General features: G+C 43.6%; 1 protein-coding gene across 1 annotated transcript in view; it reads right to left on the bottom strand.

Moving 5' to 3' along the window:
* Window positions 1-3,216: 3,216 nt before the first annotated feature.
* The window catches only part of LOC148148633 (putative G protein-coupled receptor 139), a 35,302-nt gene continuing 10,660 nt past the window's right edge, over window positions 3,217-27,858 (bottom strand). Inside the window, exons 3-4 of the mRNA XM_087992351.1 lie at window positions 11,393-11,703; window positions 3,217-4,118 (exon numbers count right to left, since the gene is read on the bottom strand). Coding sequence (XP_087848477.1) covers window positions 3,217-4,118; window positions 11,393-11,703 — 1,213 coding nt within the window. The remainder of the gene's footprint in view (window positions 4,119-11,392; window positions 11,704-27,858) is intronic.

Raw genomic sequence — 27,858 nt, 5'->3', positions numbered from 1 at the left:
AATTAACTCAATAGTAAGAAACAAAGTCAGGTCAGATGGTGTAGGATCTGTGTGGGTAGAATAGTGGAACTGCAAATTTGAAAAAGACATATTTGGAGTTATATACAGGCCTCCAAACAATCCTCAGGAGCTGGGGTACAAGACACACCAGGAGATAGAAAAGATGTGTAGGAAAGGCAAAGTTGCAATGATCACGGGGGATTTTATTATGTAGGTGGATTGAGAAAATCAGGTTGGTTGTAGATTGCAAGAAAAGGAATTTGTGGAATGTCTAAGAAATGGCCATTTAGAGCAGTTTGTGGTGGAGCCCACGGGGGAACAGGCAACTCTAGATTTAGTGTTGTGCAATGAGGCAGACTTGCTGAGAGAGCTTAAGGTGAAGGAATCCTTCGGAGGCTGTGATCATAATATGATTGAATTTACTCTGCAATTTGAAATGGAGAAGATAAAATCAGGGATAACGGTATTACAGCTGAATAAAGGAAAGTACAGAGGCATGAGGGAGGAGCTGGGGAGAATTGACTGGGAGAGGAGCCGAGCAGGAAAGACAGTGGAACAGCAATGGCAGGAGTTTCTGGGAGTAGTTCAGGAGACACAGCAGAGATTCATCCTGAGGGAAAAGGAAGCATGGTACAGGGAGGATGAGGTAACCATGGCTGACGAAGGAAGTCTGGGATAGCATAGAAGCAAAAGCATGTAATGTGGCAAAGGGCAGTGGGAAACCAGAGGATTGGGAATTTACAAAGACAGAGGGCAACAACAAAAAAAGAAATAATGAGGGAGAAGATTAAATATGTGATTATGTATAAAATATATTAAATATTTAGAAGGAGTCAGGCAAATTATGGAAAATGATGGACCAATCAACCGAGCCTTGGTTGTGGGTAAGATCCTTGAATCCATTGTGAAGGATGAGAGTTCTGAATACTTGGAAGTGTCTGGTAAAATAGAGTGGAGTTAGCATGGTCTCATCAAGGGAAGGTCAAATCTATAGAATTCTTTGAGGAAGTAACGAGCAGATTAGATCAAGGAGAGACAATGGATGTTGTCTACCTGGATTTCAAGAAGGCATTTGACAAGGTGCTGCAAAGGAGGCTACTGAGTAAGGTCAGGGCCCATGGTGTGAGATGCCAGGTGCTAGCATGGATAGAAGTCTGGCTGTCTGGCAGAAAGCAGAGGGGGGTAAAAGGGTCCTTCTCAGGATGGCAGCCGGTGACAACAGGTATTCTGCAAGGCTCAGTGTTGGGACCCCAACTTTTCACTTTGTACATTAATGATCTCGATGAAGGAACTGGGGGCATTCCAGCTAAGTTTCCAACTTATACAAAGATAGGTAGAGTGACAGACAGTATTGAGGAGGAGGGCAGGCTGCAAGAGGATTTGGACAGAGTAGGCGAGTTGTCAAAGAAGTGGCAGATGGAGCACAATGTGGGAAAGTGTGAGGTCATGCACTTTGGTAGGAAGAATAGAGGCATGGGGTATTTTCTAAATGGGGAGAAAGTTCAGAAGTCTGGAGTGCAAAGAGACTTAGGAGTTTTAATTCAGGATTCTCTCCAGGTAAACTTGCAGTTTGAGTCAGTAGTTGGGAAGGCAAGTGCAGCAAAGGCTTTTATCCTGTGAAGACAAGAACATTAAAGCAGGAGTGTACTTCTGAGGCTCTTTAAGTCTCTATACGGCTCTGGTCCGAACACTTTTGGAGTATTGTGTGCAGTTTTGGGGCCCATATCTCAGGAAGAATGTACTGTCCTTGGAGTGTGTTCAGAGAAGATTCACAAGAATATTCAAAGGGGTCAAGATTCAAGAATCAAGAGTAGCTTTATTTGTCTTTTCTACCATATACAACCGATACAGGAAAAAGGAGACAGAGTTCCTCCAGGACCAAGGTGCTACATGGACAGCACAAACTACATGATCATACACAGGGCAGCATAGAGTGCAAAGAAATGCAAAACACGCAGGACAGCAGAGTAATTGAAATGAAATATTTAAAAAAATTACCAGGAAAGAAAAGCTTAACATATGAGGAACATTTAAGGATTCTGGGTCTATATTTGATGGAGGTTAGAAGAATGAGGGGGGATCTGATTGAAACATACAGAATAATGAATGGCTTGGACAGAGTAGATGTTGGGAAGATGTTTCCATTGGCAGGAGAGATGAGGACCCAGGGCAAAGCCTTAGAGTAAAGGGAAGGCCTTTTAGAACGGTGATAATGAGAAACTTCTTTAGCCCAGACAGTGGTGAATCTATGGAACTCATTACTACAGAAGGCTGTGGAGGCCACATCATTGAATATATTTAAGACTGAGGTCGACAGGTTCTTGAGTATCAAAAGGATCAAGGATTACAGGGAGAAAGTGGGAGCATGGAGTTGAGAAACATATCAGCCATAATTCAATGGTGGACCAGACTCATTGGGCTGAATGACCTAAATTCTGCTCCGATGTCTCAGGGTCTTAAAACAGTTTTGTCTCTTGCATGTTCTTCCAATCAAGTTTTGTTGTCAAATGCTTTACTCAATGAAATTGAACACAATCAGATATTGTCCACTATTTCAGTGTCCCTGTCTCGCCTCATGTATAATTGAGTTCAAACAAATTGAACTCATCCAAACTCTGCAAACTCCCTTTAAAACTGACAAAGAATTTGTGGCAACACATACCACACATATTTCACATTACTGTACAATAGTTTGTGGAAGGATCTTTCTGATAACAATGGACGAAGGCTCGCTGATGGCTTGTATGGAAGAGATATGTGGACTCATCACTAATGAGGGATTCAATGGGATAGAAGATAGGTGGAAAAGTGGTTTAAGGCTTCAGGAAGATCAACCAAGAACTATGGCAGATCAGACTCAAGTGCAAACTGACCTGCTCCTCATTCATATTAGTGTGTTCACATCTATCCCAGTGAGAGTGCAAACCAAACTCATTGTCTCTTTGTCGTAGACACTAGAGAGGACAGATTGTCCCAACTGTATCGGTGTCATGTACATTGAGTAGAGTAGACTGACCGCACTGTCTCTATATCATTGACCCAGAGATAACAGGCCAATCACACTGTGTCTGTAGTAGATCATCAGGCCTGCCAACTGAACATACTCAGTTTCTGTCACAAAGATTGGAGAGAGCAGACTCCCTTCACTGTGTCTGTATCACTGACCCCACAGAGAGGGGATTGGATTGATTCTGAAACTGAATTCTTCAATCCATCTCATAATTTAATGAGCTTTCCCATTCGAGTAAGAGGGTATTTTACCATGTTCTTCAGCTGTTTCCTGAATTTAGTCTGGGTCACGACATATATACAAGTGTTTGTGCAGCAACTTAGGAGCTGGAGAATGAATCCGATATCTCGGACAAAATAATGTAGATGTATGGCCCGATACCCCATCTGACTCATGCGTTTCCATAGAGAGTATAGCATGAACACTGACCATAACAGGATGAAATTCCCTGAGATAACAAACAATAAAATGATGGACTTCCTTCGACTCCCCATTTCTGGGTCACTGGGATTCTCCCCACTGCTGTGAGCCTGAAGTCTCCTGCGGGCTCTGCTGGCCACTAAAATGTGCCTGACACTTAAAGCATTGAGCAGCAGAATCAGAACAAATGGCACTGCTGGGTTCAGGATATAATGAAGGCACTCGATTGTTCCCCAGACTGGAGATGAGAGAATATCAGTTGGTACTGAACAAAACCAGGGCTGATTCCTGAGCAAATACTGAGATGTGAACATAAAGTACCAGAAAATGTTCTTCAAACCACTCAGCACAGTCACTGTTCCCAGAACCACAGCTGCTGTCTTCTCAGTACAAAATTTAATTTGCACATTTGGGCAGCAAATGGCCACATATCGATCAAAGGTAAAAGTGACTGTAAACCAGACAGAACAGTCAGTGGCTGCAAAAAGGAAGACAGCATGGATATTACAGATGGGGATGGACCGTAGGAAACGTAACTCTCTCTTATATATGATTGGAATGTGTCTCAATAGCAGATCGAGGATAATAACTAGTATGTCTGCTGCTGACATCGCCACCAAGTATCGCGTAATACATTTTGAAAGACCACACTTTCCTTGCAACAGAATTATAATTGTTATGATGTTTGCTGTGGGGAAAGAAAATAAACAGGAAAATTAATCAAGCTGGTAGAATAGTTACCAATTACACAGAGTACATCATGTGATTTCTTTGTGTGCCCCTGTTAGTGAAAATGTATTGATGTATTTATACGCATTATCATGTAACCTGCTGGATCCAAAAAAGTCAGCCATTATTTAGGAAGTCATGTTTGGGTTGAAACAGAAAATGAAGAAATGCAGTTTGAGAGATGATGTGAAGATAGACACTATGCTGACATGTTATTAAACTGTAAACAAGGGAAGCTGAAAATGTGTTGCTGGAAAAGCACAGCAGATCAGGCAGCATCCAAGGAGCAAGAGAATTGACGTTTCGGGCATGAGCCCTTCTTCAGTAAACAAGGGAATGCAGGAAATATCACAAAGACCATGAGATATATGCTTTAGTTTCTGAAGTAGAACAGATGTCAGTGACCCTGTATTGGGGTGGTGGAAATGTCCTGTTCTTCATCTTTACAGAGTCATTCAGAATTAGTGTGGACAGATCATCCCACTAGATTCTTAGTATCCAGTGACCATGCTGGATATCAGCACACATATTCTGCTCCTGATCATTATCCAATGAAGGTGGATTAATGTGAGGGTAGCTCAGTCGATGTTATCCTCTGATACCTACTCAGAGGTAGTTTCCATGTGCAGCTGATGGCCTATTGAGTTGAGATGGTAGAGGTTGCTACTTTGGAAAAATCTATCAAAGGGCTCTTCCACATCTTCCACATGCCGCACATTGCTGCTGGGCTGCATTCATGGTGGAAACCGGCAATGTTTGTGGATGTGGTGCCAGTCAAGGGCGTTGCTGTATTATCAAGTTTCTTGAGAGTTGTTGGAGCAGACGTCACCCAGACACTCATGACTTGCCCTTTGTAGATAGTGGTCAGATTTGGGGGAGTCAGGAGGTGAGGTACATATTAAAGAATCACCAGTCTCTGAGATAGTCTTGTAACACTGGTATTTATATAACTGATCCAGCTCAGACAATGGTCTATTGCAACCCCTCGCCCCTCCCCCAGGATGCTGACACTAGAGAATGCATTGATGTCATGAAAAATAGTTACAATCTCTCTTTTTGGAGATACCTGACAGTTGTGTGGAGCAACTGTTACTTGTCAGCTCAGGCTGGAATATTGTACAAATGTTGTTATATATGGACATAGTATCTGACAGATGTTGGAGATCAGAATCAAAGAGTGTGGTGCTGGAAAAACACAGCCGGTCAGGCTGCATCCGAGAAGCAGGAGAATCTACATTTCAGGAATTCTGATGATGGGCTTATGCCTGAAACATCAATTCTAGCTCCACAGATGCTGCCTGACCAGTTATGCTTTTCCAGCACCAAACTCTTCGATCGTGTCTGATGAGTCAGGAATGGGACTAAACATTGCAAACAATCAACGAACATCCTGAATTCTGACCGTTTGATGGAGGGATTGTCCATGATGAAGCAGCTGAAGATAACTGGGCCGAGGACACTTCCCTGAGGAACTCCTGCAGCGATGTCCTGGAGCTGAGGTGACTGACTTCCAACAATCACACCCATCCTCCAATGTGCCAGGAATGACCACGACCAATGAGAGGTTCATCCCATTTCTCATTATTTTAAGTTTCCTTCAGGTCAGACTTGGGCAATTGCTGGTTTGGTGTCACCTCACCTCACCTCACCTTAGGAGTTTAGCTCTTTTGTCCTTCTTTGGATAATAGTTGTTATGAGGTCTGGTGCTGGGCAACTGAACACCAGTGAACAAGTTATTGCTGAGTGAGTGCAGCTCTGTAGCACTCTTGATGACACCTTCCACAACGTTGCTGTTAATTGCGATTAGACTGATGGGGCGGTAATTATTTGGATTTGATTTGTTCTACTCTTTGAGATTTACCTGTTTAAATCCAAATATTAATAGGTGGTTGCAAGTCCAACTCAGGATATGGCTAGTATTGGAGCTATTAACCACTGACAAGGTATTTTCAGGTCCATTACTATATAGTGGCTTAAGTGTTTCTTGTGTTACATCCTGGTGAGCACTGGAGAACTTCTACTGAAGCACAATCCAGCATGCAGTCTGCATACCCAGGAAAGGAAAAGGGAGATCAAGTTTAATAATCACCCAGTTGTCAGAAGGAAGCCATTCAGCCCATCGTATCTGCATCGGCTGTCTACACGTTTTGGCACAGTGCCGACCACTTGCCCTTCCCCATTCCCCCGACATTCATTCAATTTCAATAATCATTCAAATCCCTCCTCACTGTCTCAGTACAACCGGACCAATGCTCCTTCCCCATCAACTCTCAAGGTGATTACTTATTAGGAATGGGACCTGAAAATTTAACATATTTCAGAAATGAAAACCATTAGCTCAACTTGTTCTCTTTCACAGGATACCTCGTGATCCAAACTTACAACAAGCTTCCATTACTCTGTTGGATCAGGTTAAACTTATGGAGAGATAAGTGAACATTTCAGGTTAATGCTGTTCCAACAGCACTCCCAGCCTTTTCTGTTCTTATTTCAGATTTCCAGCTCCTGCAGTATTTTGCATTCGTTCATTGATTTTATAACTTTCCATTAATATTGGCAGAATGGTCCATTTCTCTGAAATCTCAGGGACTGTTTTGAGTGACCTCAATGTAATTCTGGGAATACTTTCTCAACCCCCGTGGTGAATGGGGAGACTTTCAAAGACTTTTGGATTGCAAAACATCTCAACTGGTCATAAGTCACTATACCTCAGTGTAGAATGTATTTTTATTACACCACTGTCAGAATGTGGTAATCATATTGTTCATTATAAAATTGTATCTACATGTAATATAGCCACAGAAGTGAGATGGATAGGCTCGACTGAGTTACAATTTTGTGCAAGTCATGTGATGCAGTAAGATGATGGAAAAGTTTAATTCAGAGGATGTAAAGATCCTTTATTTCAAAGTTTATTGAGTGTGGATTTGCATATTAACTAGTGACACCCGCAGACTGGAACAGGCAAAACAGTCATGAAGAGGGACAATTGCACTGTAGTCTCACTAATTGGTCATTTTAATAAATAAACAGCAAGGAGAAATGAATTTCAAAACCAGAGTAGATTAGATTACATTACAGTGTGGAAACAGGCCCTTCGGTCCAACAAGTCCACACCGACCCACCGAAGTGTAACCCACCCATAACCCTACATTTACCCCTTACCTAACACTACGGGCAATTTAGCATGGCCAATTCACCTGACCTGCACATCTTTGGACTGAGGGAGGAAACTGGAGCACCCAGAGGAAACCCACGCAGACACGGGGAGAACTTGCAAACTCCACACAGTCAGTCGCCTGAGGCGGGAATTGAACCCGGGTCTCTGGCGCTGTGAGGCAGCAGTGCTAACCACTGTGCCACCGTGCCACCCACAAGCTATCACGGAAAGGACAAGTAAGTAACAAATTCATCAACTGACTGAGTAGATACAGAGCTTTACTCAATATAACACAGAACCAAGTGTCAAACTGTGGATAAAGTAAAGGTTTATAAGACACTCAGGGAAAGGCACTGATCGGTTCCAGTTAAGAGGCAAGTTTGAGGGCTGCAGCTTGAGGATGGGTGTTCCATTGTGAATGCGACAAATGCCCTTTGCTCAGTATCAAAACTTTATGTTTATTGTGGGAAATGTACTCAAGTCTGTGAAACTTATGAAAACGCTGATTATTCTCAAGTGGTTGTGGAGCCAATCCAACTGTAAGTCCCTTTCGATGAGCTCTCCCAACTTGGTGTGCTATTGTAACTGACCTAAGGCTTGCAATTACATGACATCAAAGTTCAGAAATTATATCAGTTTCAGTCAGATTAAAATCTTTACAGTCAGGGCAAGAAGGAAAAGAAAAGATATAGAAAGCAAACAGGAAATGCTGGAAATTCTCAGCAGCTCTGGCAGTGCCTGTGAGGAGACAGAGTTAACATTGCAGGCTGCTAACCCTTTGTCAGAACTGGAAATGTACTGAAACAGGATTTAAACCAGTCATGGAAAGGAAGGAACAACAAATGAAAAGATCTGTGGTAACCCGGGAGACAGGAGACATTAGATGGGAGAAGGGATGAAAATGAAAAGCAAAATGGGATCGTACCAGGACAAGTAAAGGAGGAAAAATTATAATATGAAATCCAAACATCATCATCAAAGATGCTTCCCAAAAAATGGGAGAATGTTTACATTTAACACTGAGTTCAACAAGTTCAGATCAAAAATTCGAACTCATTCGCTTGTTGTGATAGAGTGATGATTTTGCATTTATACTTCAAGATATATATCTTTTCTCTCTTTACCATTTTGTCTTTCATGACAATTCTTTTTGTCCTTTTACCTCTCCTGTCTTCCACCCAAGTACAGACCTTTCCACGTTCTCCCCAGCCATCTCATTTCCCTGCCTAATTTAAATAAACTGCTCTGACCACTCCCAGTTCTGACTACAGATCTCTAACCTGAATTCCTGACTGTCCCACTCTCCATGGATGCTGCCAGATCTGTTGAGTACTTTGAGCAGTGTTTTTATTTCAGATTGGCAGAATCTGTGGTATTTTACTCCACACCGGGGGGGTGGGAGGTGGGAATGGTGTTGGTGGTTAAGTGTTTGACTGGCTGATAGATTCCCTCAGCACTAACAGGTCGCACAGAATTCGATTATGACAAAACTTTGATTAGAAATGAGTCCACTGCAAATTCAATGATAACATAATCACAATTGGCACCTCATTGTAATTCAGGGAAGTGGTACATCAGGTTTGGAGCAAAAGGAACACCTGAGGATGAAACAGGGATTTCCTCAGTAGATTGAGAAGTAAATAAACTAACAGGATCATATTGAATGGGAAAAATAATAGATTACTCCATATCATTGAGGATTGTAACAATGTTCCGATGGACTTTAATCAGGGTTGTGTTTAATAGGTAGTTTACAGACTACAGGGTTATAAACATCAGTGCTCCCCTATTGTTCCACTGGATCTGCTGAGGCACATTCTGGGTTATAGGGCAAGATTTCAAACTTTGATAACATGATTCGGGGAAATAAGTGAGGAAAATTGTACAGGAAATCAGGTTGCATTGTCAGGCAGTGAAATGATAGGATGGATGGCAAATGTGTGAGACAACGCATCTTGTTCAGAAGAATATTTATTATCTGGGTTTACACATGGTCACTGAGCCCAGCAATAGCGTTGTTAGTGACTGGACAGAGTTCTGTAAGCCCACCATCGGGTACTGACAGTGGACACTCTCGAACAGTCGAAGGTACTGTTTGGACTGTACCATATCTGTAGCCTCGGGTGGTCTCTGCATTCTCACTGATGTTGGTATCTGCACAGAGGGCTTAGCCAGGCTGGGAACAGTTTAAAACACCCACAGTTGCCGTGAGAGATGAAAGCGGTTGGGCATGTAGTAGGGTCTATAATGAGCGATTGGCCTCTGATTGATGTTCTCTCCTGCCAATCCTTCTGTCATGTGTCCTCAGCGATGGGCCATTGAGTCATAGAGTCACAGAGCACACAAACAGAGCTTTCTGTCCAACTGGTCCATGTTTCCTGAGCTGAATTAGTCCTATTTTCCTGTATTTGTCCCATATCCCTTTAAACCTTTCCTATCCATATACCTGTTTCAAATTGATTTAAACGTTGTCATTGGCCCAAACACTACCACTTCCTCTGGTAGCTCTCTCCATTGAAACACTATACTTTGAGTGATAAAGTTGCCCCTCAGGTCCCGTTTAAATCTTATCGTTCTCACCTATAACTTATACCCTCTGGTTTTGGACAAGTTTGCTAAATGCCTTCTTCACCACCCTGTCTGCCTATGATGCCACTCTCATGGTGCTATGTGCCTGCATCCCTTTGTGTCTGTGTTCGATAACTCTCCCCACGGCCCTACCATGAACAGTGCTGACTCCTTGGTGTGGTTACCTACAGGGGGGTGGTGTAGAGGAAGGTGTATTGCAGGTGGGGTTGAGCAGGTCATTGACTCAGCTTGTGGGGGAGTAGACCTTCTCCAGTACAAATACAGGAACATTCTCTCACAGCCAACAGTTATGGCACAGAGACCCTAGCCTGGTTTTGGATTTTGTCAGACATTGGTTTGGATAGACTGGGCAATTTGGACAAAAGAGGGACCATGGGTCACTTGGAGCTTGGGAATAGATTGGCGCATAAGCAATGAAACATAAGAAATCCAGGAACTGGCATTGTACAGGTAAGTTAATCGTAATTGAGCAACAGTTTTGAGAAACACTGCAAGACACAATCTAAAAGTCTTCAGTTTGCCAACAACTCTGTTATTTTTGGCTGCCAGTCTTCAGAGAGCAGACTTGTTTACTCCTGATGTAGCAGAAAAGGGGGTGGGTGGGTATGTTGGTCAGGATGAGGAACTGCGAAGGTGAGTTGACTGAAAAGGTCCCTGTGATAAGACACATTGTGGAATTGGGGGCCACAAAAATCAGTGCCAGGAAAGAGCATGAGTTTGACAAAGCTTGGGTTCAATCCCCTCCAATCGGAAGGGGGCTGTGAAACCAGAAAGAGTTCAGAAAAAATTTATAGGGATGTTGCCAGGGTAGGAGGATTTGAGCTATCAGGAGTGTCTGATTGGCTGGGGCTGTTTTCCCTGCAGTGTTGGAGACTGAGGGTGAACATATAGTGGGTTATAAAATCATAAGCAGCATGGATAGGGCAGAAAGACAATGCCTTTAACCTGGTGTGGGGGAGTCCAGAACTGGATGGCACAGTTTTAGGGAGAGAGAGGGAAAATTTAAAAGGAACCTAAGGGGTTACCTTTTTGCAGAGGGTGTTACATGTATGGAATGAGCTGTTAAAGGAAGTGGTGGAGGCTGTTATACAATTTGGATGGGTGTATGAATACGAAGGGTTTAGAAGGATATGGGCCAGGTGCTGGCAAATGGGACTAGATTAGTTTGGGATGTCTGATCGGCATGGATGAGTTGGACTGAAGAGTCTGTTTCCATGCTGTAAAGCTCTCTAACTCTTTGACTGTAAATGGATTGGTAAGATTCTGAACAATCTCACTGATCCTCATCATTTGGCCAAGGATGGGGTTCGAGTCAATGGACAGGGATTAATGTCAAGAACATTAATAGAATGAAATATGATTTACAGATTTAATGGGTGGGCATGTGCTTAGCAGGAACAGCAGCAAGGAGACAGAAAAAACTGGCAGGAAAAGCGATGCAGTTAATGATTACTTTTAGCGTTAATAGCAGGTGAGAGACTTACCAGGAACACCAACAATAACAAGGGTGGGATAGTAAATACGCTGAATAACCAGGAGTATATAATGGATCTGAGTTGTTAATGACATCAAGTGGTAATTTGCAGAAATATAATCAATTGTTGCTGAGAAGCTCCTGCCCATTGTTGTAAAATTCCGATCTTCTGTGTTCAGATTCCAACCCATGGTTGTAAAATTCCAATCTATTGTTCTCAGATTTGAATCTCTCTTCTCCCGAGCTCCCAGTCTCTGGAGCTGTCGGTCCCTGTTAGTGCTGGGGGTGATGCTGGAGGTGATGCTGTCACTGATACTATAGCTTTGTACATTGTAAGGAATTTGTAATTAATAGACAACGGAAACCCTCCTGGGAGACGTCTATGATTCATGGAGTTTGACATTAATTACAGACACTAAACAAACCAGTTCAGTTAAACCCTTTCAATCCAGTACACTATTCCCCCAATGGAATAGGACTTGTACCCACCTTGGACTGCACGTATGTGACTTACTGAGAGAGGGAAAGATAAAGGCATTGACCATAATCTTTCAATTCTCTGGAAGATATTGAAGCGGTTCCAAAGAAATGGGTTATCACAAACAATGCATCTCTGTTCAAAAAAATGTGAGAGAAATAATTGCTGTCATTCAGCCAATCATAAGGGTATAAGAACATAAGGACTAGGAGCAGGAGTAGGCCATCCGGCCCTCCAAGCCTGCTCCAAAGTTCAATAAGATCGTGGCTGGTCTTTTCCTGGACTCGGCCCCATTTACCCGCCCTCTCACCGTATCACTTAATTCCTTTATTTTTCAAAAATATCTACCTTTACTTTAAAAACATTTACTGAACTAGCATCAACTACATCCCTGGGCAAGGACTTCCATCGATTACTAACCCTCTGAGTGAAGAAGTTCCTTCTCAGTTCAGTCCTAAATCTGCTCCCTCTAATCTTGAGGCTGTGTCCTCTCATCCTATTTTCACCTTCTGGTGGAAACATCCTCTCTACTTCTATCTGATGTATTCCCTTCATAATCTGATATGTTTCCACAAGATTCCACCCTCACTCTTCTGAATCCCAATGAATATAATCCTAATCCACTCAGTCTTTCCTTATAAACCAACCCCTTCAACCCTGGAATCAACCTGGTTAACCTCCCCTGCACCCCCTCCACATTCGTTCTCAAGACCAAACTGCACAGCGTACTCCAGGTGTGGCCTCACCAGTACCTTGTACAGCTGCAACATTACCTCTCTGCTTTTAAACTCAATCCCTTTAGCAATAAAGGACAAAATTCCATTTGCCTTCCTAATAACTTGTTGTACCTGCAGACCAACCTTCTGCGATTCATGCACAAGGGCACCCCGGTCCCTCTGCATAGCAGCAAGCTGCAGCTTTTCTACCGTTCAAGTAATAATCTGTTTTACTGTTACTCCGACCAAAATGGATGACTTCACATTTATTAACATTGTATTCCATCTGGCAGATCTTTGCCCACTCACTCAGCCCACTCACTCAATGTATCTATATTCCTCTGCAAAGTTTCACAGTCCTCTGCACACTTCATTCTGCCACTCATCTTGGTGTCACCTGCAAACTTTGACACCCGACACGTGGTCCCAAACTCGAAATCATTGATATAAATTGTAAATAATTGCTGTCCCAACACCAATCCCTGACACACATCACTATTTACTGATTGCCAACCACAATCGCACTCATTTATCCCCAATCTTTGCTTCCTGTTAGTCAACCAATCCTCTGTCCATGCTAATACACTACCATAACACCATGAATCTTTAGCTCATACAGCAGCCTTTTGTGCAGTACCTTGTTGAAGGCCTTTTGGAAATCTAGGTACAACATCTCCACTGGGTCCCCGTTGTCCACCTTGCTTGAAATGTCTTCATCGAATTCCAAACAATTTGTCAAGGGAGACCTGCCCTTCATGAATCCATGGTGCATATGTCCAATGGGACAATTTGTATTGAGATGCCCTGCTATTTCTTCCTTGATAATGGACATAGAACATAGAACATAGAACATGACAGCACAGTACAGGCACTTCGGCCCTTGATGTTGCGCCAACCTGTCATATCAATCTGAAGCCCATCCCACCTACACTATTCCATGTACGTTCATATGCTTGTCCAATGATGACTTAAATGCACTTAAAGTTGGCGAATCTACTCCCGTTGCAGGCAAAGCATTCCATACCCTTACTACTCTCTGAGTAAAGAAGCTACCTCTGACATCTGTCCTATATCTATGACCACTCAATTTAAAGCTATGCCCCCTCATGCTCTCCATCACCAAACTTGGAAAAAGGCTCTCCCTGTCCACCCTATCTAACCCTCTGATTATCTTATATGTCTCTATTAAGTCACCTCTCAACCTTCTTCTCTCAAACGAAAACAGCCTCAAGTCCCTCAGCCTTTCCTCGTAAGACCTTCCCTCCATACCAGGCAACATCCTAGTAAATCTCCTCTACACCCTTTCCAAAACTTCCACATCCTTCTTATAATGCGGTGACCAGAGCTGTACACAATACCCCAAGTGCGGCTGCACCAGTGTTTTGTGCAGTCTATAGCCTAACCTCTTGATTCCGGAACTTGATCCCTCTATTAATAAAAGCTAAAACACTGTATGCCTTCTTAACGACCCTGTAACCTTGGTGGCAATTTTCAAGGATCTGTGTACATGGACACCGAGATCTCTCTGCTCATCTACACGACCAAAAGTTTTACCATTAGCCCAGTACTTTGCAATCCAGTTACTCTGACCAAAGTGAATCACCTCACACTTGTCTGCATTAAACTCCATTTGCCACCTCTCAGCCCAGTTCTGCAGCTTATCTATGACTCTCTGTAACCTACAACATCCTTCGTCACTATCCACAACTCCACCGACCTTAGTGTCGTCTGCAAATTTACTAACCCACCCTTCTATGCCCTCATCCAGGTCATTTATAGAAATGATGAACAGCAGTGGACCCAACACCGACCCTTGCATTACACCACTAGTAACTGGACTCCAGAATGGACATTTCCCATCAACTACCACCCTCTGTCTTCTTTCAGCAAGCCAATTACTGATCCAAACTGCTATATCTCCCACAATCCCATTCCTCTGCATTTTGTATAATAGCCTACTGTGGGGAACCTTATCGAACGCCTTGCTGAAATCCATATACACCACATCAACTGGTTTACTCTCATCTACCTGTTTGGTCACCTTTTCAAAGTTCTCAATAAGGTTCGTGAGGCACGACCTACTCTTCGCAAGAACTCAAGAATCTTCCCCACTACAGAGATGAAGCTCACCAGTCTATAATATACCATCTTTTGTTTATGTCCCTTTTTCAACAGTGGTGTCACATTTGCTGTTTTCCAATCTACTTAGACTGCCTCAGAATCGAGTGAATTTTGGAAAATTACCGCCAGTGCACGTGGTATTGTTCCTGCCATCTTTTTTATTCCCCTGGGATGCAGGGCCAGGAGCCTTATCTATCCTTAGCTCCATTAACTTACCCAAAACTAGCTCTTCTGTAATAATGATTGTTTCCAGGTCCTCACCTACCTTTGTCTGTTTGTAAATTACTGGCTTGTTATTAGTGTCCTCCTCTGTGAAATCTGAGACAAAATACCTGTTCAATGCCTCGGCCATTTCCTCATGTCCCATTACTAAATGCCCCTTCTCATCCTCCGAAGGACCAACATTTACTGAAGCCACTCTTTTTTTCATTGTATGTATTTGTGTAAACATTTGCTGCCTGTTTTTATATTCTGCACCAGTTTGTTGTCATGTTCTATCGTACTTTTCTTAACAGCTCTTTTTGTGGCTTTCTGTTGGCATTTAAAGTTTTCCCAATCTTCTAGTTTCCTGCTGTTCTTAGCCACTTTGTGTGCCTCCTCTTTCACTTTGATAGCTTCCCTTATTTCCTTAGACACCCTGGGCAGATTACCCCTTTTCTTACAGTCCTTCCTTTTCACTGGAATACAGTTTCCCTTCGCACTTTGAAAGTTTTCTGTGGAAGTCCTCCAATGCTTGTCAACTGTCCCACCATGAAAGTTTTGTTTCCAGTCCCCTTCAGCCAGGCCCTCCCTCGTTCTATTGCAGTCCCCCTTGTTCAAACACAGGACCCTGGTTTTGGATTTTGTCTTCACACCCTCCATCTGTATTCTAATTACACCCATACTGTGATCGCTCCTTCCAAAAGGCTCCCTAACTGTGAGGTCATTAATTATTCCTGTCTCGTCACACAGGACCTGGTCTAAGATAGTTTACTCCCTCGTCAGTTCCATTAAATATTGTTCAAGAAAACTAGCTCGGATATGCTCAACGAACTCCTCCTCACGGCAACCCTTCCTGAGCTGGTTCAACCAATCTACGTGTAGATTAAAGTCTCCAGCTATAATAGCCGTACCATTAGTTATTTCTTTGTTTATTTCCCAATGCAATGTGATGGCATTATTTGGTGGTCTATACACTCCACTTATCAGTGACATTTTCTTCTTAGAATTTCTAATTTCCACTCAAATAAATTCAACCTCATTCTCCATAGAACTTATATCATCTCACAGCACAGCTCTGATGTCGTCCTTGAATATCAAAGTCACATTACCTCCCTGACATTCCTGTCTGTTCTCCCCAACAGTCTGGTATCCCTGGATATTTAACCCGCAGTCAATCAGTTGGGGCATTCTGCCTCCTCTTGTTTAAAGTAAGGACAGCGTCAGTAACATGTTGTCTAAGGCACTGACAGCAGAGGTATATGTTGAAAAGCTGTTGTTCAGGGTGAAGGGAGACAAATTGATTGATTGATTGATTGTCATGTTCCCCTCAGTGCAGTGAAAAGCTTTGTTTACAAGCAGTGCAGGTAGATCACTGAAAACAGGGATGTACAGATCATAGGGTGAGTAGGGACTTGAACAGAGGCGTACAGGTTACATCCCATAGGGTGTGCACGAGGCAAGATTAACATTAACAAAGTCAGCATTATTTGAAGTTGGAGTTTCCATTCATCACTCTAATAAAGGCTGGGAAGAAGCTGTTCCTGAAGCTGCTGGTGCGTGTGTTCAAGCTTCTGTATTTTCTGCCTGACGGGCGAGGTTGTAGGAGATCATTACTGAGGTGGGAGGGGTATTCGATGATGTTGGCAGCCATTCCATGGCAACGAGCCGTGTAAATGGAGTCCATGGATGGAAGGTTGGCTTCCGTGATGGTCTGAGCTGTGCACACAACCCCGTATAGTTCCTTACTGTGCTGGGCAGAGCAGTTTCTACACTCAAACAGAATGTTTCCTGTGTTGCATCTGTAGAGTTTGGTGAGGGACTTTATGGACAGGCGAAATTCCCTGAGCTGCCTGAGGAAGAGGAGGCGTTGTTGTACCTTCTGGATCATCACATCTATGTGGGAAGGCCAGGACAGATTGTGGGTTATTGTCACTCCTAGGAACTTGACACTCTCCACCCTCTCAGCCTCAGCTCCATTGATGTAGAAAGAGGCATGTTCTCTTCCTGTCTTTCTGACGTCAATGATCAGTTCTTCAGTTTTGCTGATGCTGAGAGAGAGGGTGTTCTCGTTGTACCAGGTCACCAGGCCCTCTATCTCCTTCCTGGTGTTTGATATCCATCCTCCCACAGTGGGGTCTGCAGCAAACGTGGAGATGATGTTTGTCTGGAATTTAGCCACACAGCCGTGGGTGTACAGGGAGTACAGTAGGGGCTGAGAACACATCCTTGGGGGGCTCCAGTGTTGAGGGTTATCGTGGAGGAGGTGCTGCTGTCTATCTTCACTGATTGTGGTCTGTGGGTCAGGAAGCTGGGGATCCAGCTGCAGAGGGTGGAGCCGACACTCAGAGTCTCTGAGTTGGGCCTCCTAGGGGTCATGTAGCCGATGCCATTCCAGGTTGAGATCAGGACGCAGTGGGGTCAGAGGTCAGATCGTGGTTCAGGGTGTCCACGTGGGTCCTTTGGGAAGTCAATAGATCTACTCTGGATCCTACAGGATGACCAGCATTGAAAGTACTCAGGCCTGAGCCACCATTGGATCATCAATCCTGTAAGTAGATTAAAAAGAACATTGTTAATAATTTTTACAGAGTTGAATTTTATGCTGCCTTGAATGATGTGAGCACTGACAAGAAAGTTGGGGAAATGTGGCAAGAATGAAAGCATCAGATTGAGTTGTGAAAAGCATTTCCAATTTCCCTGTTTCTGGTTTAAACAGCGAATTCTGAATCTCACTAGGGAGAGGTGACCACTTCATTTTCATGCCATTCTATTTCATTAGGAGCTGATCTTGTCTCATTTCGATGGAGATTTTAATCCTTCCTTCAGTTCCTATGGAAACCAGGCAGTTACCTGGAGGCAGGAGCTCACTGTTTGCTGCGCCGGGTCTTCATCCATCTCCACCATCAGCACCATTTCACTGCATGCTCCACAAACACTGTCCTCTCCCACACTCTGTCCGTGTGTGTGGGCATCACCAAACCCCAGCCTCACCACATCATTCTGGCTGCTTTCAGATTAACTCACCCTTCACTGTGGAGCTCAGAGACAATGAGGTCGTACCTGCTTCTGTCAGGTTGGTTCACAGTCAGGGGCATGGGCACATTTCATGTCGCGACATAGGATGCATCATCTGGCTCTGAGTGAAATTCTAAAGCCTCATTCACGTTGCATTTACTTGTGGGCTGTCAGGTGTATCTCAGTTTGAGTGCAGAGTGACAGGCATCACACAATGCAGGGGATGAATCTGTATGGTGGACAGCACAGAGATGTATGGAGGACATTATTTATTCGTGGATGGGATCTGGACATCATTTGCTGGTCAGTATCTGGCCAGCTCTAGTTACTCTTGAGAAGGTGGTGGTGAGTTCCTTCTTGAACCGCAGCAGTTCACCTGCTGTGGGTTGACCCACAATGCCATTAGGGAGGGAATTCCAGGATTTTGACCCAGTGATAGTCAAGGAACCATGATGCATTTCCATGTCAGGATGGTGAGGGTCTTGGTGGAGAACTTGAAGGTGGTGTGTTCCTAAATATAGCTGTTCTTGTCCTTCTAGATGGAAGTAGTTGTGGGTTTGGAAGGTGCTGTCTGATGATCTTTGGTGATTTTCTACTTTGCATTTTGTAGATACCACACACTGCTAGTACTGGGCGTTAGCGATGGAGGGAGTGGATGTGGTGCTAATCAAGAGGTCTGCTTTGTCCCGGATGGTGTCAAACTTCTTGAGTATTATTGGGGCTGCACCTATCCAGGTGGGTGGGGAGTGTTCCATCTCACTCCTGACTTATGCCTTGGAGATAGTGGATAGGCTTTGGGGAGTCAGGAGGTGAATTACTCACTTTGGTACACCTCGCTCGTCTCTGACTTACTCTTGTAGTCACTGTGCTTATGTGTTGAGCTCAGTGGGAAGGTTCTTATGGGGACCTTATCATGAAGCAGCTGGAGATGTTTGAGCCAATAACACTACTCTAAGGAACTCCTGCAGCGATGTCCTGGAGCTGAGATGACTGACCTCCATAACCACAATCATCTTCCTCTGTGCATGATCGGAATCCAACCATCGGGGAGCTTGAACCCAAGTGATTCCAGTTTTGCTCGGACATTTTGATGCCACACTTGGTCCAATTGGACTTGATGTCACAGGCTGACACTCTCACCTTCCCTCTGGAACTCAGCTCTTTTGTCCATGTTGGAACCAAGGCTGTAATGAGGTCAGGAGCTGGGTGGTCCTGGCAGGTCTCAAACTGGCCAGGGTATTGCTGATCAGGAGCTACTCAATACCACTGCTGATGTCAACTTCCATCACTTCACTGGTGGTCAAGAATTGACTGATGGGGCAGTAATTGGCTGGGTTGGATTTGCCCTGTTAAATATGTACAGGACATACTTGGGTAATTTTCCATGTTGTTGGGTAAATGCGAGTTTTGTAACTGTACTGGAACAGCTTGGCTAGGGGCGCGGCAAGTTCTGGATCAGATGTCTTCAGTATTATTGCTGGAGTGTTGTCAGGGCCCATAGCCTTTGCAGTGTCCAGTGTCTCCCACCATTTTGTGATATCATGTGGAGTGAATCGAATTGGCTGAAGACTGGTATCCGTAATGCTGGGGCCTATTAAAGGAGGGTGAGATGGATCATCCACTCAGCACTTCTGGCAGAAGATCCCTGCAAATGCTTCATCCTTATATTTTACACTGATGTGCTGGAATCTTCCATCGTTGAGGATGGGGATATTTGTGAAGCCTGTTTCTCCAGTGAGTTGTTTAATTATCCACCACCATTCACAACTGGATATGGCAGGACTGCAGAGCTTAGATCTGATACATTGATTGTGGGATCACCTAGCTCTCTCTATCACTTGCTGTTTGTGCTGATTGGCATGCAAGTAGTCCAGTTTGGTGGCATCACCAGGTGGACACCTCATCTTCAGCTGTGCCTGGTGTTGCTCATGGCTCCCCTACACTCTCCATTGAACAAGGGTTGATCTTCTCTCTTGATGGGGTCATGGCTGAGTGGGGGATATACTGAGCCATGAGGTCACAGATTGTGCTGCTGTTAATGGCCCACGTCACATCATAGATGCCAACTCTTGAGTTGCTCGATCTGTTTGAAGTCTGTCTCATTTCCGCACAACAGGATGGAGGTCATTCTCAATGTGAAATTGGGACTTTGTCTCCTTAAGAGACTGTTTGGTGATCATTCTTCCTGATACTGTCATGGACAGATGTATCTGCAGACGACAGAGCCACACCTTCTTCCCTGCTCTTCTGAGACTGCCAAATGGACCTCTCTATCTTCAAATCTAATGAAGATTTCTATATCTCCTGTGTAGCTGTAACCCTGGATGCCTCGCTCTGTCTAAATAAACAATGATCTGTCTGTATGTTATGATTCATAGAACATAGAACATTACAGCACAGTACAGGCCCTTCGGTCCGCGAAGTTGTGCCGACCTGTGAAACCAATGTGAAGCCCATCTAACCTACATTATTCCATTATGAGCCACATGTTGAACTAATGATCATTTAAATATCCTTAAAGTTGGCGGGTCTACTACAGTAGACAGGCCATTCCACATCCTTATTACTCTCTGAGTAAAAAACCTACCTCTCTCATCTGTCCTATATCAAGCACCATCAACTTAAGGCTATGTCCCCTTGTGCAAACCATCACCATCCGAGAGAAAAGGCTCTCACTGTCCAATCTTTCGAACCCTCTGATCATCTTGTATGGCTCTATTACATCACCCTCAACCTTCTTCTTTCCAACGCCTTCCCTCCATGCTCGACAACGTCCTGGTACCTTTACTTTGCACTCTTTCCAATGTTTCCACATCGTTCCTGTAATGTGGTGACCAGAACTGTACACAATACCTCAAGTGCGGCCGCAACAGATCTTTGTACAGCTGCAACATGACCTCATGGCTCCAAAACTCAATCCCTTTACCAATAAAAGCTAACACACCATATGCCTTCTTAACGGCCCTATCAACCTGGTGGCCACTTTCATAGAACATAGAACGTAGAATGTTACAGCACAGTACAGGCCCTTCAGCCCTCAATGTTGCGCCGGCCTGTGAAATTAATCTGATGCCCATCTAACTTACACTGTTCCATTATTATCCCTATGTATATCCCATGAACATTTAAGTGCCCTTAACATCGGTGAGTCTACTCCTGTTGCAGGCAGTGAATTCCACGCCCCTACTACTCTCTGAGTAAAGAAACTACCTCTGACATCTGTCCTAAATCTATCACCCCTCAATTTAATGCTATGTCCCCTCGTATTAACCTTCACTGTCTGATGACAAAAGCTCTCACTGTCCTCTCTGTCTATCCCTCTGATTATCTTATATGTCTCGATTAAGTCATCTCTCAACCTTATTCTCTCTAATGAAAACAACCTCAAGTCCCTCAGCCTTTGCTCTTCAGATCTTCGCTCCATACCAGGCAACATCTTAGTAAATCCCTTCGGAACCCTTTCCAAAGCTTCCACATCCTTCCTATAATGCGATGATCAGACCTGCATGTAATACTCCAGGTGCAGCCTTACCAGTGTCTTGTACAGCTGAAGCATGACCTCATGACTCCAAAGCTCAATCCCCCTTCCAATAAACGACAACACAACGTCTGCCTTCTTAACAACTCTGAAAGTGACAACTTTCAGGGATTGATGGACCTAGATACCAGGATCTCTCTGTTCATCTACACTGCCAAGAATTTTACCATTACCCCAGTAATCTGCAATCCTGTCACTTCTTCCGAAGTGAACTACCCCACACTTTTCTGCATTAAACTCCATTTGCCACTTCTCAGCCCAGCTCTGCATCCTATGTATGTCCCTGTGTAACCCACAACATCCTTCGACGTTATCCACAAATCTGCCGATCTTAGTGTCATCTGCAAATTTACTAACCCATCCTTCTACGCCCACCTCTAGATCATTTATAAACATGACAAACAGCAGTGGCCCCAAAACAGATCATTGTGGCACACCACTGGGAACTGAGCTCCAGGATGAACACTTCCCAACAACCACCACTCTCTTGAGCTCCAGGATGAGCACTTCCCAACAATCACCACCCTCTGTCTTCCTTCAACTCGTCAATTTCTGATCCAACCCACTAAATCACCTTCAATCCCCAAACTCCATATTTTGAGCAATAGCCTGCCATGTGGAACCTTATCAAACGCCTTAATGATGTCCAGTTCCACCACATCAACCACCTTACCTTCATTCACCTGTTTTGTCATCTTCTCAAATAACTCAATAAGGTTAGTGAGGCATGGCCAACCCTTCATAAAACCAGGTTTGCTGTCTCTCATCATATTATTCCTTTCCAGATGATTATACATCCTATGTTTTATAACAATTTCCAATACCTTACCCACAAACAAAGTAAGGCTCACTGGCCTATAATTAACACTGTTATTGTAGGAGAGAGAAGATGTCTCCAGTCTTTTATCAGATAAAACTGCGCTTGCCACTTAAAGCCACGGATACACCAATGAACAGAGGCCTGTCGTCCTGAGATAGAACAACAGACAGTGCAAAAAAAGGCAAGTTATGCCGATGGGAAAGCCAATTAAATTAACCATGAACACATTATGAGAAAGTTGAGGTCAAACAATGCGTGTGAACAAACATTGAGCAGGGGGAGAATCGAACTACAAAACAAGGAGTCGAGTGCAACATTGTGAGTGCTCCCAATATCCTGAGGAAAGTTGGAGTGTGCTCCTGGCCCAGGTTGGGTTTTGCTCGATCAAAGGGATGCCTTTTTGGGTTTAGCAACTTTCAAAGACAGGAGGCAGGGGCTTTTGTCCATGTGAGCACTTGAGCTGTTTTGTCTCAAGGAAGGAAGTGATTTTGTATCCAGGAGTTAGGTTTCAGAGCCAGTTTGATGCCTGTCTTGTATTTATGATGAAGATAACTAGGCAAACGAATGGCTGCAAGGGGATCAGGATTAGGAGTTGAATATTCAAGCATTTTCCTCCTATTGAAAAGATAGGCAGGTGTGCAGAGGGGGTGGGTTTGCCATATCAGTAAGAAATGAAACTAAATCAATAGTAAGAAACAAAGGAGGGTCAGATGGTGTAGAATTGGGGAAACGCAAAGGTTAAAAAAATAGTGTTGGAGATATGTCCAGGCCTCAAAACAGTATTCAGGAACTGGGACACGAGATACACCAGGAGATAGAAAAGATGTGGAGGAACGGCAAAGCTACAGTGATCATGGGGGAATTCAATATGCAGGTGGATTGGCAAAATCAGGTTGGCAGTGGATTGCAAGGAAAGGAATTTGTGGAATGTCTCCGAGATGGCTTTTTGGAGCAGCTTGTAGTGGAGCCCATGGGGAAGCAGGCAATATTGGATTTAGTGCTGTTCAATGAGGCAGACTTGATAAGGGAGCTTAAGGTGAAGGAACCCTGAGGAGGCAGTGATCATAATGTGATTGAATTTACTTTGCAATTTGAGAGGGAGAAGATAAAATCAGAGATAATGATATTCAGGAGACACAGCAGAGATTCATCCCGAGGAAAAAGAAACATGGTACAGGGAGAATGAGGCGACCATGGCTGACTAAGGAAGTCAGGGATAGCATGAAAAAAAAAGGAATCATATAATGTGGTGAAAGGCAGTGGATTGGGAAGCTTACAAAGACCAACAGAGGTCAACAAAAGAAGAAATAAGGAGGGAGAAACTTAAATATGAGGGCAAGTTAGCCGGTAATATAAATGAAGACTGTATGAGTTTCTTTAGATATATAAAGAGCAAAAACGAGGCAAACGTGGGCATTGGGCTGCTGGGAAATGACACTGGAGAGATAGTAGTGGGGAACAAGGAAATGGCTAAGGAACTGAGTAATTGCTTTACCTCAGTCTTCACAGTGGAAGACAACAGTAATATCCCAAAAATACAAGAGCGTGAGGGGGCAGAGCTCAGTATGGTGCCCATCGCCAAGGAGAAGGTGCTAGAAAAACTGAATGGTCTGAACGTGAATAAATGATCTGGACCAGATGGACTACTCCTCAGAGTTCTAAGGGACATAGCTGAAGAGATAGTGCAGCAATGTCAGCATGGTTTCATCAAGGGGAAGTCATGCCTGACAAATCTGTTCGAATTCTTTGAGGAAGTAACAAACAGGTTAGACAAAGGTGAGCCAATGGATATTGTCTACCTGGACTTCAAGAAGGCCTTTGACAAGGTGTCTCATTGGATGCTACTGAATAAGATAAGGACCCATGATGTTAGAGGCCAGGTGCTAGCATGGTTAGAAGTCTGGCTGTCTGCCAGAAAGCAGAGAATGGGAGTGAAAGGGTCCTTCTCAGGATGGCAGCTGGTGAGAATTTGTTATTCGCAAGGCTCAGTGTTGGGACCATAACTTTTCACTTTCTACATTAATTGTCTCAATGAAGGAATCGCGGGTACTCTGGCTCAGCTGCAGATGATACAAAGGTGGTTAGAAGGACAGGTAGTATTGAGGAACCGGGAGGCTGCAGAAGGATTTGGACAGGTAAGAAGCGTAGGCAAAGAATTGGCAGATGGAGTACAACGTGGGAAAGTGTGAGGTCATAACTTTGGTAGGAATAATAGAGACATAGATTATTTTCTAAATGGGGCAAAGAATCATAAAACTGAAGTGCAAAGAAACTCTAGTCTAGGATTCTCTCAAGTTAAATTTGCAGGTTGAGTCAATAGCTCGGAAGGAAAATGCGATGATGGCATTTATCTTGAGAGGACTTGAATACAAAAGCAGGAATGTACTTCTGAGGCTCCATAAGACTCTGGTCAGACAACATTCAGAGTACAGTGTACAGTTTTGGGTCCCCCCCATCTGAGGAAGGACGTACTGGCCCTGGAGCATTTTCAGAGGAGGATCAGGACAATGATCCCAGGAATGAAGAGGTTAACATCTGAGGAATGTTTGAGGAGTCTGGGTCGATACTTGATGGAGTTTAGAAGGATGAGGGGTGATCTTAGGTAAATATACAGAATACTGAATGGCATGGATTGAGTGGATGTTGGGAAGATGTTTCCATTGGGAGGAGAGACGAGGACCCAAGGGCACAGCTTTGAGTAAAGGGAAGATGTTTCAAAATGGAGATAAGGAGAAACTTCTTCAGCCAGAGAATGGTGAATCTATGGAATTCATTGTCACAGAAGGCTGTGGAGGCCAGGTCATTGAGTATATTTAGAACTGACATAGATAGGTTCTTGATTTTCAAGGGGGTCAAGTGTTATGGGGAGAAAGTGGGAGAATGGGTTTGAGAAACATATCAGCCATGATTGAATGGCAGAGCAGACTCATTGGGCTGACTGGCCTCATTTCTGCTCCTCTATTTTATGGTCTTATAACACTTGTGACTTTTGCATGTTCTTTCAATCGAGTTTTGTTGTCAGATGAGTCAGCTTTACTTCACGAAACTTAATGCAATCAGATATTATTCACTATTTCCAAGGACCTGTCTTACCTAATGAATATTTCTGCTGAACCTGAAACACTTGAACATCACAGTTTGAAGCAGTTAGTCCAAAAGTCTTTTAATTAGTTGACTTCAAACACATTGAACTCATCCAAACTCTGTAAATTCCCTTTTAAAACTGACAAAGTATTTGTGGCAGCACATACAACATGTGATTCACCTCACTGCACAATAGCTTGTGGAATGATCTTCCAGATAACAATGGGGGCAGGCTCATTGATGACTTGTCTGGAAGAGTTATGTGGACTCTTCACTAACAAAGGATTCCATGGGGCTAGAAAGTAGGTGGAAAAGTAGATTAAGACTGTTGCCAGAACAACCATGATCTTATCAAATGGCAGATTATAATGCAGGGGATAATTTGTTAAATTAATATTAATAAATTAATGGTCCTGAAAATATCTTGTCAGTGGCAAATGGCTCCAATACTTATTTCATATTTACTTGTTTGTTCACATAGTCTGTGGAATGCTCTTCCAGATAACAATGGAGGCAGACTCACTAATGACTTGTCTGGAAGATTAACATGAACTCGTCACTAACAAGGGAAGTCAGTGGGGTTGGAAAGGATGTGGAAACAAGTATTAAGGTTGCAGCAAGATCAACCATGAACTGATCAAATCCCAGATCAGACTCAAAAGGCTAACTGACCTACTCCTCATTCATATTCGTGTCTTCCCATGTATCCCATGAAGGGCAGACAAACCTCACTGTATCTTTGTCACACACCTTAGAGAGGGCAGATTGTCCCTACTGCATCTATATTACACACATTGGGGAGAGCAGACTGACCCCATTGTGTCTATATCATTGACTGTGGGAGAACAGACCATTTACTCTGTAGAGCACCAGGACTGCCAACTGAACATATTCAGTCTGTATCCCAAAGATTGGAGAGTGCAGACTCCCCTCACTGTGTCTGTACCACTGACCCCACGGAGAGTGGATTGGATGGATTCTGAGACAGAACACATTTCTAATCCCTAAATCCTTCAATCCACCTCATTATTTAATGAATTTCACCATTCGAGTAAAAGGGTATTTTATCATGTTCTCCAGCTGTTTCCTGAACTTATTCTGGGTCACGACATATATACAAGTGTTTGTGCAGCAACTTAGGAGCTGGCGAATGAATCCGATATCTCCTACAAAATAATGTAGATATAGGTCCCTGTACCCCATCCGATATGTGCATTTCCATAGAGAGTATAGCAGAAACACTGAGATTCTGTTTTGGAAGATGCTGTGACAAGGCTGTTGCAAAGTTGCTGCAGTACATCTTCCACGTGCCACACTTTGCTGCTGGGTGCATTTTTGGTGGAAGCTATGAATATTTGTGGATGTGGTGCCAGACAAGAGCACTTTATTCTGGATATTATCAAGTTTCTTGACTGTTGTTGCAGCAGAGTTTACCCAGGCAAGTGAGGAATATTCCATCACACTCCTGACTTGCCCTTTGCAGATATTGAACAGATTTTGGGGAGGCGAGAGATAAGAAATGTATCACAGAATTACCAATCTCTTACATGATCTTGTAACAATGGGATTTATATAAGTGGTCCAGCTAGTCTGTGGTCAATGGTAACCCCATTCAACCGCGGCCCAGGATGTGGACAGTGCGGGATTCAGTAACGGTAAGACCAATCAATGTCAAGAGAAATGGTTGGATTCTCTCTTTTCGGAGATACCTGACACTTGTGTGGCACACATGCTACTTTTAGTTCAGGTCTGAATACGGCCCAAGTGTTGCTATATACCAGCATAGTGTCTGACGAGTCAGGAATGGGAAAAACTTTGTGAATAATCAACAAACATCCTGAATTCTGACCTTATGATGGAGGGATTGTCAACAGTGAAGCAGCTGAAGATAACTGGGCCGAGGACACTTCCCTGAGGAACTCCTGCAGCGATGTCCTGGAGCTGAGGTGGCTGACTTCCAACAATCACACCCATCCTCCAATGTGCCAGGAATGATTCCAAACAATGAGAGGTTCATCCCATTTCTCATTATTTTAGATTTCCTTCAGGTCAGACTTGGTCACTTCCTGCTTTGATGTCAAGTGCAGACTCTCTCACCTCAGGAGTCCAGCTCTTTTGTCCTTGTTTGGATATTAGTTGTTATGGGTCTGGTGCTGAGCAACCCTGCAGAGCTGGACACCAGTGAACAAGTTATTGCTGAGGGAGTGCAGCTCGGTAGCTCTCTTGATGACACCTTCCATCATGTTGCTGTTAATTCCGATCAGCCCGAGGGGGTGGTAATTATCTGGGTTTATTTTTTCTACTCTTTGAGATTTACCTGTTTAGATCCCTATGTTAGTCAGTGGTTTCAGTTTTGTACTGGAACAAATTAATCAACTGATTGAGTAGATACAGAGCTTTACTCAATATAACACAGAACCAAGTGGCAAACTGTGGATAAAGTAATGGTTTGTAAGGCACTAAACATATATCCTGAGGGAAAGGCAGCGATAGGCTGCAGTTA

This window comes from Chiloscyllium plagiosum, unplaced genomic scaffold (genome assembly GCF_037043375.1).
Source record: "Chiloscyllium plagiosum isolate Xiang-an unplaced genomic scaffold, Cpla_swu_hap1 HiC_scaffold_12, whole genome shotgun sequence".
NCBI classification, from domain to species: domain Eukaryota; kingdom Metazoa; phylum Chordata; class Chondrichthyes; order Orectolobiformes; family Hemiscylliidae; genus Chiloscyllium; species Chiloscyllium plagiosum.
The sequence above is the reverse complement of the archived record's forward strand: the minus strand, read 5'-3'. Positions and strand labels throughout refer to the sequence as shown.